At 39.0% G+C, this 13915-nt stretch overlaps 1 protein-coding gene across 4 annotated transcripts in view; it reads left to right on the plus strand.

Moving 5' to 3' along the window:
- Positions 1-13915, plus strand: part of arhgef12a (Rho guanine nucleotide exchange factor (GEF) 12a) — a 42067-nt gene that overhangs the window by 5331 nt on the left and 22821 nt on the right. For 3 of the 4 annotated variants that reach the window (XM_040009725.1, XM_040009727.1, XM_040009728.1), the window contains 3 exons: positions 10009-10029; positions 10889-10980; positions 13041-13106. In XM_040009725.1, coding sequence (XP_039865659.1) covers positions 10009-10029; positions 10889-10980; positions 13041-13106 — 179 coding nt within the window. The remainder of the gene's footprint in view (positions 1-10008; positions 10030-10888; positions 10981-13040; positions 13107-13915) is intronic. The other variant, XM_040009729.1, reaches the window with a different exon arrangement.

A 13915-nucleotide genomic window follows, 5' to 3' on the forward strand; every position in this document is an offset into this window, starting at 1 on the left:
TTTAGTTTTTTTGTTTTATTATTATTATTATTTGCTGTATTTTTTTGTTTCGTTTTTGTTTTTTACATGAATTGGCTGAATGGCTAACACATCCACAGAAGAAAACGAGAATCAATTCAATGATGAGCTGAAGTGCTGCAAACACTTGTTTTTAGATAGCCTTTGATCACATTTAAAAACTAGGTTGAATATTTATTTCTAGTCTAGTGAGTCTTGATGAGCATTTTTTTTTTTTTGTTTGGATGGATAGGAAAAGAACATTAATATAGCCTTGCAATTGTAGCTGTGTCTTCAGCATCTGCACCACACTGGCATGCTGCTTTACATAATCACTTCTGCAGCTGTCCTGTATTTTGTCCTATGTGAGATCTGGTGCATTTACCCCATCTTCTCTGTAATGGATTTAAATGTCCAGTGCTGATTAACAGGCATGGCTTCCTGCTTAAGGGAGCTCAAATATTGCAAAACCGACAATACCAATTATTGCTCTGGTCAGTTTTGTAAGCTTGATTATTTAACAAAATTTTTCATTACCTAAAAAGTCATACATTTGTTGTTTTAGAAAATGTATATAGAAAATGAAAAACAAAATAAAATACATTTTAACAAGGGCTATTGGAGGACACAATGTTGACAAGTTGGACCAGATCATAAAACTCACCTCGCAAGGCTTCCTACAACCTCTGTGGGTGCTGACAGGGGCAAAGAAAGGCCCCAGGCAAGGCAACAGCGACTAGCATGGCGGTAACAGGGCATTTAACATAGAAGCCCACAGCCAGCCTTTGCAGTGATTGTGAAAGCGAAGAAACTGAGCAATCTGGAGGCAAATGATTCCATGGGGTTCACCTGTGAAAACGTGAGTATTAGTTTGTCTGGATGGGACAGGATTCTCTTTTCGTCTTCATGACTGGAGCTACATTAAACAGCAAGTGACTTTGTGCTGCTTTTTATTTTTTTTAACCCTAACCCTCCCTAAAAGCTCAAAGCACAGCCGTTGCTAAGAAAAGGGGTGTGCTTTGTTTGGAACACAAGAAAAAGAGCTTCTTAGTAAAAAAAAATAATGCAACAAAGCAAGCAATTTATCTGGATTGTTTTGTTTGGGTGCACGTTAGAGTTAGCATTGAAAATGTTTTTAGGTTCAATTACATGCTACATGTTTTGTTTTTTGTTTTTTTTTCCACTTTGTCCCGACCTGGGATATCTAGCAGTCGTGCAGCAAAACCAAAAGATTACTGAATTTTTCTCCAGAATGATAGCAGCGCACACAATGTACCATATAAACCACCTAAAGTCTTCACCAAACAACTGACCATATTCTTTGTTTTGGTTATTTATATAATGTAAATACGGATCTTAGGACTACTGCTCACACCTGGGTGTCACTTTCGCAGGCACACACCAGCTCTGTTCATTCTCATCCAGCTCTGTTTCACTCTTTTTCAGCCATAATAACATGCATGTCTTTTTACTTTTGCTTTAATCAACCTCTCTCTCCTGTCATTACTATGTTTTATTGTGGTCCATGTTAGAACAGAGAATACTTTACTATTACACCAAAGTACAAATAAAAAGTGGTAAGGTGAAAACTTCAAGCCAGTGAAATTGTCTGGGTCTTTTTCATTACTTTTTTTAAGATTATTAAGAATTCTTCTTATCTCAAGCTAATAAAAGGACAGAAATATATCTAGGAAATGGCACGAAGAAGACAGAGGGGAATGAAAGAAGCAGTGGCCCAGGGGTGGTGATGTTGGAGAGTGGGTGGAGCCTGGATATTAGCTGGGGCTCTTGAGCATTGAGAGAGTTGGGGGTCTGTCACCCAACTATGTGATGTTGATGCATGTGGACACCCTCTACTGTCCTGCACCTCCTGTGCTGTTAAGCAGAAGAGCTTCAGGGCTCAAACATTACTTTCACTTCATGAAAGACAGGATCACAACAATAAAGAAAAGGGGGACGAGGAAACAGAGCTGTCTTACCCAAGTGTCAAGTTCTCACATGTCCATGTAAGGGCTTTGTGGGCTTAAACTAGGCTGCTGCCTTCAAGCTATCTGTGGCAGTGAAGAAGCCATACTATTATGCTCAGTGCTCCAATAGATTTGAAGATAAATTGCTTTTACAGTATTTATTTCTCAGAATGTCAAGTTGATAAAGAAATTATATTATAACTTAATTTCTGGTACTTTTTGGATCCAGTCTTTGTCTAAAATAACCGGAAATGGATAGTTGACATTAAAGAGCAGCATCCTGGCTGTAGCTCATTGGATGCATTTTACTTGCCATGCTGAGAGTCCTCAGGATGGAGATACTCTAATTGAATGTTTTCTGTGTTTGCTATGAAAGGCTGTATTGTAGAGAGAGCCAGCAACATGCCGCTGCACTGTGATTAATCTTACACTGCCTGTTTCAGCTGATTCAGAGATGACTCAACAGACTGACACACGCCTGCTTTCTTTTCTTTCTTTTTTTGGGGGGGGGCTGGCTACAAGAACCATTGTAAAAACACAAGTTGTATTACCTACCCACAGTTTTTTAATCGGATAACATTTCTTTGATAGCAGATAGCCAAAACAAAAAAGGAAAGGCAGGACAGGGAATACGTGGTGATACCTTTTCTTCCGCAGTCTTCTGTTTATATATTCTTGTAGGCCAGTGAATATCCCTAGGATAGACTGTTTCCCTTAGTGACAAATTATTTTTGAAATTATCTTGCTTTTCTCGGGCTAAATTGCTTTAATGAGCATAATGTCCTTGAATGAATATTTTATGATCTTCAACCTGAAAAGATGATTAGCGGGGGAAAAAATAATGTGTCATCCGCACATTAAAAGTCTTGTGAGTTCAGAGAAGTTGCTCATTGATTGGAAAAGTTTGCCATTTGTTGTATTAGGCCTCATAACTTCAAGTGTTTTGGCAGAGTAGCATATTCAGCCACCTTCCTTCCTTTCCCAGTGCTCGAGGACAGCAGACAGCATAGCGTGAAGAAATGTCTATCCCCCCGGCCTTCATGTCAGGAATCCTGATGAGGTTTATTGGGGCAGAAAGGGCACAGTTTTCCCCCTGAGGCTGTAGCTTGAGCTCCAAAGCTATTGGTCTTGTCTCTCCAGTACACACCACACCTCCCTTCCTGTCTCCCTCACTCTCTCTGTCTCATACACTTACTTAATCCTTTTTTCTGTAAATCCATATTTCAGTGTACACAGCACCACATGGTAACACTGCTTAGGTCACATATTGAAAGTGACATCATTGCATTTGACATGAGGTTAGGGTGAAGTGCAGACAGTGGTTTAAAAAGAGAAAATGATGGTGTGTGTGTGTAGAGAACCTCTTTGTCATTGGCAGGGAAGCATAGGGAGTGACGTCAAGCAGACTGTTTTTTTTTTTTTTTTTTTTTTTGTGTGTGTGTGTGCACCCAAATTGTGTGACTCAGGTATATAGATTAGATAACAAGCAGTGTCTTTGTGTTCTCTCTTATTGGCCAGCTGCAGGCATGAATCAGACTGTTCAAGTGACTGTATTATTACACAGTGGAGATGAAATCTTACTTCTAAGGAGGTGAGGTGGGAAAAAAAGCAGATTTTGCCAGTTCCATAAAGTACTTGGCTGGCCAGTGGCATAATGTAGTACTGATATCCAGCTGAGGACATGGTGCCATCACCACAGACCTGCAGTCCAGCTCTGCCAAATTTTCCAAAGAAATCTACCATCTCAGGGTGTGTAGCTGTGTGATGGTGTACACTTCAACTCCTGGAATTGACACACCTCAGTCTGATCTCTGCAGGCAACTCCCAAAGTGTCCAATCCTACACTAGTAACAGACAGGCACCACCCCTTTTAGCCCCAACAACACCTGGCTGTGCTGTGAACTGTATTGCTTTGCTTCTGGTAGGGGACTTGCATTACTGCAACTTCCTTTAATGCAAGTTACAACAGCAGCTTTGTATGACCAGAGATAGTAAAGGTAATGCTTGGTTTATGAAGCCAACTGTGTTTCGTAACTTGATGCATCCTGCCAGATCTTACCCTGAGTTTAAAATGTTTTATTTTTCTCTGTTGGCACACGAAACACATTATAATGCACATCTGAGATAAACTTTAATAATCTCCCTAGGTCTGCTTAGATTAATTCTAAGAGGAACCGAGAGTAGTCCGAAGTATTTCCTCTGAATCTTGCATTACTTTGCCTAGTTCCTTATATACTGTTTCCCTTCCTCTTTAGTGTGGGAGACCTGTGCACAGAAATGGCTGTGCATCAGAGCTCCCTTAGAGCTGTTTGTCCTCCCTCTTTCTCTTCTTTTTCCTCTCTCCACGGGCTGGTCTGGTCCCGGCCTCTCTTGCTGCCACTGTTGCTGCAGTTGGCCCAGCTCTGCCACAGTTTTCCATCAAAACACCAAACCTCAATGGAGCATTCAAGCCCAGGCCCGCTCCAGTGCTGCCCCTCCCTCCTATCCCACCCTGTTCTGACTCTGCCTTCTTTCTCCCTTTCTCGCTCACTGCACAGTTAATGGCCCCGTCCAGGAAGAGGTTCCTCACTTAGACTTTATATAACTGGATCTGAAGTATTGAATGAAGTGTGAGTGTTGTCTGTGAGATTTCATAGGGGGGAAAAAGCTGGTTTTAGCAAGTTGGTTTTGTAGCTTCTCTTAGATCTACATGTAAGCTGTGATCTAAAAATGTTCTAACAAAACCACAATGTAGAAGAATTAAGTTGTTGTCAGTTGTTGTAACAGGATTCACACGGTCCAAGATGGGGTTTTTTTTTTTATTACTAAAAGGCTGTTTAGTGTTGCATCAGTGTGCAACTTCTGCAAGCAGACTCAGAAGCTGTTTTGTTTAATACTTAAACAGAACCGCATATTTTCTGTTCATATCATGCTGTTCTTTGTATGTTTTTGTACTGCAACCAGTGATTATTAACACAAGAGTCTTTTATACTCTTGTTTGTTCTAGCAAATCTAAAAAAATGAAAAATGCTTTACTTGTTTTATACAGTCCTTGAAACCTGACATAAACTATTAATGGAGACTTGATAAGAATTAAAACTTTGCATAGTTTTCATAGTATTATCAAGGGAGGAGGGGGCGTGGAGATTATACACTGCTGATCGGCAAAAGAGTATGTACTGTGAAGTTATGGGCTTTAGTGTATGTCAGTAATACTTTTCACTACAAACTATGAAGTGAGACCCTATAGTATGAACAGACTTGCAGGCTTTGCAGTCACTACAGTCAGAATCTATGCCACAGCAACCAGCTCTTATCAGAATTTGCTTATTCACAACTACTCTTTTTCCTTTTCACTGTTTAACTCCAGCTAGTACAGATATTGTTAGACAAACCTGAATTGTAAGCCTGAGCTACACTCCCAATTGTAAGCCTGAAACACTCCTAGTGCAGCCAATTAAGATACTTAACTATCCACGTGGCCATGACAATTGCTTTTCTTGGACAGTAACCCTTGGGTTAGTGTTATGAATGCATGCTGTTGTTGTAAATTGACAAACCAAGGTAGCATTGTTTTTGGACCAAAATCCACGTTCCACTTAATACCACTTTTCAGTTTCTCTTTAACTACAGATGTGATGAGTTGAATATAAAAGAAGAACAAATCACACTATTTAATGTATTTCCAGTTTACTCTTTATCAGAACAGTCCTAAGATTACAGCTTTAATCACTTATTAATATTTTTCATGCAGAAAAATATATATACCGTATTTTCCGCACTGTAAGGCGCGCTTAAGATCCTTTAATTTTCTCAAAAACCAAAAAGCCGGACCGCTTGATGGATTGTCTGAACATTATGGCTACCGTAGTCAGGACCCTCACGGAGTAATCTGTGTCCAAAACTCTGTCCATTTCAGGTCTCAAAGTCAAACGAACACTGCGGCATCACTGAGAGTTAAAAACTGTCTAAATTCTTTCATCTGTAATAAAATGATCAGCGTTGCTGCTTTACCGGGTGTAACAATTAAGTTTAACATCTAGGCATCCATGATGAACACTAACATTTTTCCACTCGATAAAAGTTAACTTGAGGGTTTCCGATGGTTATGGACAAATGCAATCTCATGGCAGGATGCTGTAAATGGACCAAACTTCAGTCAGGAGAACAACTGAGATAATCCATCCACAATACGAGGTTAGTCATTAATATACTGCAACAACATGGGAATAGAGCAGCTTCGAGAGAATTCAACATTAATGAATCAATGGTTCAGAAGTGGAGGAAACAAGAAGAATGAGTTGAGTAAACTTTAACTTATCTTACTGTTTTGTTTTGCTTAATACGCCTTATAATCCGGTGCGCCTTATGTATGAAAACAGACCCGTTCATCGACAGTGCGCCTTATAATCTGGTGTGCCTTATGGTCCGAGAAATACGGAATATTTAGTTTCTGAAGAGTATGTAGAATGAAAAGTATTTCTTTTAAACTCTGTCTTTAGTTACTGGTGTGATTGTAATTTAAATTGGGGGGAGTATGGGAACCCCAAAAACTGTTATTTTTATTGGTGCTAAAATGTTTTTATGTGATATTTCCTATCTACAGTTGGCATGACGTCTAACAGGGTAGAGCAGGGCAAAACACTGAAATGTAATTATTATAAAAAATTGTCACACTGTATTCTGTTTGTCTTACAGGTATAATAGAACTGTGTATTTATCAGTCCTTTTTGCTTGAGACAAAAACAAAATGAGACTTTTAAGCCTTTGTTTGTCATTCTGTTACATGTATCGGGTATGATGACTTGTCGTCAGCTATCTAAGTGTTGTAGAAATATGGTTCATCTTACCCATCTTTAAATGTCTTATTTTAAGCTGAGGACACTTGCGCCCACGTTGAAACTTTGCAGCTTCAAATTGGCTGTCACCAATTTAGTCTTAGACAACAGTCACAGTAGCTCACATGGGGAATGAGTTATGACTAAAGTAAATAACCATTACTTCAAAGATGGATTAGCAGTTGTTATGTGTATATATTGGATTTGTTCCTTCGGCTTTAATTGCATACCTTGTTTGTGGGTTTTTTTTTGTTTTTTTGTTTTTTTTTTAAACAACCTTTTGACTGTTAGTTTGGGCTAATATGATGAAGTCCCTATCTGTCATTGTCTCATGTCAACTGTACCTGTCCAAAAAGAAGTTTTGGAAAACTTTTATTAATGCATGTTAAACTTCTTTTCTGCATAGGCAATATTTCCCAAACTTACAGCTACGTTTACTGTTGAAAACATAATTCATAGTTCATAATATATACACAGTAAGCCGCTATATGCAAATAGACTTACAAACACTATTCTTACAGTAAAAGTAGATATGCCACAAAACACATTTAATAAAACTGTAATAAATATCATCTCTGCACATGCCTCGATGCTACAACTCTGTTTATGCAAAAAAATGTTTCTTCTTTTTGGCTACTACAAATCAGATGATTGGCTCATCCTAGGAGGGATCAAACAAGTATTATCTTTGATTCGGTCAAAAATGTATATTCGTTATTCCTTTAGTGTCATGTTTCTCGCTTGTAATTTGTGATGTCACACAGCAAATTACCAGACAGCCTTTACATTCAGCAGTTATTCAGAAGCACTGTTTCCATAGCAGGCCTGTCTCACTCTCAGCGGGACTGTGCTGTAGTTTTGCTGTGATGCCCGGGCATCGTTGTTATTCCTTTTCTTTCAGTTTTTTTTTCCCCTCTGCACTGGTTGAGTGCCAAAACCAATGTGACAACAGTGCTCACATCCACCCAGGCGGAAAGTTGTCCTTAGATGGAAAGTTTTTATTTATTTATTTTTTTAATTTAGCCTGTGTCTATTTTTATGATAACTTTGGAAGCATTCGTTTGTAAATGACAGAACCCAGACCAATGGTTAGCTGTAGATTTGCTTGCCAGAGGCAACTAGGGATGTTTAACAGTCAAGCTCTGAAGTGGTGTGTTTTCACAAACTTAAACCAAAAGTGTGGCAGCTTCAGGATTCTGCGCAGCGGGATATTTCTCGATTTAGGAATAGTACCTATAATTGAAAGAATATTAGTTTGTTTGATATCCTTAAACTTACATAGTGATCCCCCATTTTGTGTAGCATATAGCACATACAAAGTTTTGTTGTCCCTTTTAAAACTTGCTGTGCCACTACTTCCTTTTACCACTTCTCTCTTGTTTGTACTATTTCTTGCATATTTTTTCATAACTACTTTTGTCCTTCTTCTCAGTCTTTATATGTATTTTATAGACAAGTGATTTCATGCTAGGTGTTTCTCTTATTTCTTCTAGAGACTGTGCTGGCTCTGACTCATGTCTTTTTTTAGGACGTAAAATGATGTTGCCCTTCTGAACAAACGTTTTTTCAGTTCCCTTCAAAAGTTTTACCAAGTGCAAGACCTCATGAAGAGGAACCACAGCATTATTTCAAAAGGCACTATTATAAGCATAATTCAGCACAGTCATGTCTACAGTCACTGTAGACAGTTTGATGTGTCATCCATCCTCTTGGTTTCCCTGTCATGCTTTCATTTGCTCCTATACGATCAACCAAAAACACATGCCTACTCATTTTTGCCGTCTCCGAGCTTGTGCATTTGCATGTAGCATTTCACAGTGTGTGTATTTGTGTGCTGACTTTTCCATCCTTCTAATTCAGAGGTTTCTTAGGGAATGGGTTACTTAAAACTAGTTTTTTGTTTTTTTTTTCCCCCTGCTGTAAGCTCTGGAACTTATTACAGTCTGAGGCATTTTCATAAACGGGCCATTCAGCTGCCCCTGCATGGCCCTGAATGAGACAGTGTCACAAGGAGAAAGGGAGTTAATGTGGCTAGTAAGTCATGACACCTCCTTTTTACCGAACAGTATTATTTTAGAGTGAGTAGTTATTTGTATTCATGTACTGTGCATTTTCCCTTGTTTTTCTCTTTTTACATTTTCACAAGCATTTAGTGTAGCATACAGCACATATGTACAAGCCTGAATAAAGACTTTGGGGTATTACAGCAAAGTGTGAAAATGGATTTCACTGCTGTGTGATTATTTCCACACTGAGACACCAATCTTTTCCATCTTTTCCACTTCTTCGCAGTTAAAAATAATAAAATGTAAAATGGCAAATTATGGCTCTGTCTTTCTGGAGAAAAATCAGTAGTACTGACTGTGTGGACCCCAACTTGGAGTGCTGACGGGTGTTGCAGTGACACTCATATAATCAACTCCAACACTAAGAGTTTTAAGATACTTTGCTAGGTTAAACAAAATAAATCAATATTAAAATCTGTGACCCTTTGCCACGTTGCGTTGGAATAGATTGTCTTTGATTCTCTTTAATCACTTTAAGGCTAAAAACACATTTTTGGCATGTATATCTTATCTTTGAGTACTGGAGTAAAATTTGGTTTAGAAACTGTACAAAGTGCAAGGTCCACCGACTCTTGTGTGCCTTGGGTGATTCTGTTAAGGCTGTCTCTTAAACATGAGAATGAACACCTATAGCTGCTGTTAACAGTGTAGCATTTCTTTAAATTTTCTAGCCTATAAATTTTCTTTCATGCTTTGTCTGCTAAAGAAAAAAGGCAGATCTCGAGTATCCTGGAAAACATTGCGTTTTCCAATATGGTGCTGACTATATCCCCTAATTATTTCATCACTGCTGCACTCTGTGGCAATGAGCATGCCACTTCGAAGGCCCTGTGTATGATTACGATATGATTATTACAGTGAAACTATGATGTCTGAAGAACTAGATTACAGCACATGCACACAGATGAGATCTGAGAGGCAGAGGACATTTGACCTGGAAAACGCTTTAATCTGCAGCTGAAGAACTCCGATGTTTGATCGGGATTATCATGTTTACTACTATATGGGTCTCATGAGAAACTGTCAGCACGACATCTTGTTTTTCGTTTTTTAACTCTCCAAACAGGAATAAGCAGCCCAGCTTTTGTGCTCTACATTACATTAGTAGTCTGCCAGCAGATTTCTGTAGGATGCTAACTGTTATTCTGTTTTATCTTGCAGGTTTCCCAAGAAAGCAAACAGGTAAGAATCTTTATCTTATTGGATTGCTGACACTTACACCCTTATGAATAGGGAATCCTGTGGTAACACAGACATAACACACCACCCAGTCCCATACATGTACAGAGCTCTGCATGAGGGAAATGAGGCAGATTTTACTAGGCCTGGTGTGCTGTAATACAGAAGTCTTTAGAGTGTGGACCAACCCCCCGCCCCCCACGCACGCGCACGCACGCACACACACACACACACACACACACACACACACACACACACACACACACACACACACACACACACACACACACACACACACACACACACACACACAGAGTGACGGACAAAGGGGTCCCTCTTTTAAGGGCGGCCCATCGCTGCCTTTCACTGTGAACAGAACAGTGGCCTTTCACAGTTGAGGCCAGTATAGGCAGAGGCAGCCATACATAGCCTCCCGAGGTTCAAGCCGGAGTCTGGCCTTGTGGTATCTCCACTGAGAAGCGTCCTTTCTCTGGCCTTGCTCTTTGGGCACTCAGGAGAGCGCCTCCACTTCCTCTCAGCGTGTCATTTTATACAGTAGACACACTCGGCATGATTCATACGCTAGGAGGTCCTCCTGCATTTTATTCTCAAGAATAAAAAGGACAGTAGTTGGTTCTTACTGTTGCTGCGGTTACTCTGGGTCTTTACTTGCATGAAAGCCAGGCTTATTCTGTAGCAGTAATGTAAGACATGCATACATTATAGTGACCTTTTCAGTAAAAACAATGCAATGTGTAAAAGTCTGCATTGTTGTATGTGATTGCTCTTACTGGACAAATGCTGGTCTTGTACTGTTCTACCACTTGGTTTACCTTTTACTCATCTGTTCCCCTTTCTATAGAACCAGCAGTATTCTCAGTAAAGACCACCCCCCAGACAAGAAACCCAAAAGTGAAAGAAATTCCCTTCCCTCCAATGAGTTTGACCCTACAGGTAACTTTGTACTTTCATTTCGATGCTTGAATGTGGTTTTCCTACTCGCTCTGCTTCAGTCCGTGACAGTGCGTGTTTCCATCTCTTCCTTCGGTCTTTGAATGCCTCACTGACTGCCTCACATGTTTCTGTCTGACAGTCTCCTTTTCTTTTTTTCTCTCCAACTCTCACACTCACAAATTGTCTCATAGAACAAATGTGCTCATGATGACTTGCTCAAGGCATGTTTGTATCTTGCTCTATGCTTTGTGCTTGATTATTGTACAAGTTTAAAATGACAGCTTTACATCAGTCTTCACATGTGTGGTCTGATCTACTGTGTGTTTGTCATTGGATGAAAATAATTTATTATTAGTAGGAGTTTGAATCATCTTTTTGGGAGTTAATTCAGTTTACAGACAGTATAATGTGTCTTTAATGGTTACGTTGACATTACAGCTTTACAAGTGTTTGTCAGAAAGCTTACGTTTCATTACATGTTGCCAGTGTTAAGCCGATAAGCAGAGAACTGTTTGATTAATGGACTGAAAAATCAGTAGCTCTGTGTGTGTATTATGTTCACGTGTCTCACAGTTTTACATAAATAAGTGGGTTTTGTATGCTTGAGTGGTTGGGTGGTCTCATGTGTGCATGCATACTTGAAGGGCACAAAAAGCCACTGAGCTTATTATGCACTCTAGTTTCCAGTTTATTGCAGGGTGAAATTGTTATGTTTCAGAGACAGACTCGTCTGATATGGTGACAGTCCCGGTGGTATTTGTCAGCAGTCAGTTGAGTGTGATTCGAGATATGACTGAAGCTCCTGTATTCACAACAAAAAAAGAAAATCCTCTGCACCACATAGTGGCTTATCTGTGAATGATGCAACAAAACACAGACAAGATGAGTTCTCTCAGTTAAGACATGCGCTTGCTGCTTGTCTTTGTCTGGCATCAGACTAAAATCTTCTTGCATACATTTCTTTGATGTTTAGCTATGTAGCGATTAAACAAAATGTACCAAATCCAGCAAGACGCACCTCATTCTTAAATGTACTTTTTGTACAACTTTATTTTCTGCTAGTGTTACATTTATGTCCTGAAATTTTGCATGTCTGCATGTTCTGTATCGCAGCTTGTACTTTTGTTATTTGCTTGCAAGATGCATGAACTCTAATAATCTTTTCCTAGATTTTCTCCATATGTGCCTTTTTTCTCTAATTTCAAAGTGGTTTGGGTTTATTAAGGATATACAGAAGTAGGCAGACACTGTAGATGTTTATTAAAACTGACTTTTTAGATCATTGTTTCCCACAAAAACTGATTATTTGTATAAAAGAAAAAGTCAGCCTCCTTATTTTAATTGGTGGCCTAAGAAAAGTTTCTCTTCTGTTGATGGAAACTTGATTTTGGAATTATTTTTAGCATCATCCCCTTTGCCACAACTTATAAAACCACCCTCTGCGGTGGGGAGACACACCCAAAATTGCATGCAATTTCACTAGCTGCTTATTCATCACGATAAAACTGGAGGCAAAATTGAATATACCAGATGTAAATGAATGCTAGGTTTAAGTGCACAGCTACACTTTTATGGCCATTGTGTTATTAGCGCAGAATTTTTATTAAAGAAGCCAGATGCAATCTTGGCCTTTTGTAACCTTCTTTATTTTCAGGACTGTTTATATGTTTAATATAAAATCAGACTTGAGCTTATCATTTTAATGCAGTTTTCAGTTTTGAAAGCGTGTGGCCCCTATAATTACATTTGCCGTAAGTATCTATAGATATGTGGGTAGTTAAAAATAAAAAGGTACTAAAAAAAAACAAGCTAGTTAATCTTCAGCTAATTTCACTTTTTTCAGTGCCTATCCAAATCATTTTTAATTTTTTTTTTTTTTTTTTTTTTTTTTTTTTTTGTTAAACTGCCGATTTGTGCGTTTAATTTTTCATCTCCCATGTTTATTTCTCCCTCATGATTTTCTCTTTCCTGTTTTGTTTCCTTTCCTTGTGTTGTTTCTTTATGTGTATGTGAATGTGTGCTGTCTGCTCTGCGTTCTGTGTGGTGGGGGCTGTGAGCAGAAGCTCTGGTGGTGCAGAAGAGTGGCAGCAGCAGTGTGCTACCAGAGGGGAAGCCTGAGTCCTGTGGTAAGAAGCTCCTGCTTGAATGGCTGGTGTGGCAGCTGCATTTGTACACGCTTCCTGGTGTGAGATTGCCTATAGATGTTTTACTTATGTGACCATGCTGGCTGATATTAAAATAAACTGTCCTCATAATCACTGCCAAGACATCAGCTCAACTGGGATACATTCAACTCCTTGTTTATCTGCTCTTTTAAAAATGGAAATCAGTATAGCATTTATCAAGAGATAGGCAGCCAACACATATATTTTTTTACAGTGATTATTTATTTCGTTTTATTTTATGATCAGTACAATGGCTTCTAGTAGTCAATCTTTTTGTGAACATTTGGTATGTAGTTTTATTGTACTTTTCAAATGAATGAGCTAATTTAAGTATAGGATCTGCCTACGTGATTACAAGGACCAAACATTGGATTTAGTGATATGTTAATTAGAATCTATGTAAACAAAGCCACTTGGGTGTCCCTCTGGTCTTTTTAAACCCATTCGACTTTGCTTTCATGCTTGTTACTTCATCTACACTGACACGAGTACATTTACAGGCAGAGACACGTGGTCACTGCAGCCAACTGACTGCATGTGGCTTGCCTCACATGCAATGAATTGACAAAACAAATTCTTAAAGCAGCTGTCAGAAATGCCAGTTTGAGCCGAGATAGTCTAAACTCTCCAAAGGGTACAGTTGACAAAGGTAAACCCTTATTATCATATGCAACAAAGCTTTGGCGTGTTTGTTCACTTTGAAACAAACAGATCTTTGTCTCTTATCTTTTTCTGGTCTGGTGCAACTTTAGCATTTTTTTTTTATTATT

This window comes from Simochromis diagramma, unplaced genomic scaffold (assembly GCF_900408965.1).
Source record: "Simochromis diagramma unplaced genomic scaffold, fSimDia1.1 OVJJ01000344.1, whole genome shotgun sequence".
Taxonomy (NCBI): domain Eukaryota; kingdom Metazoa; phylum Chordata; class Actinopteri; order Cichliformes; family Cichlidae; genus Simochromis; species Simochromis diagramma.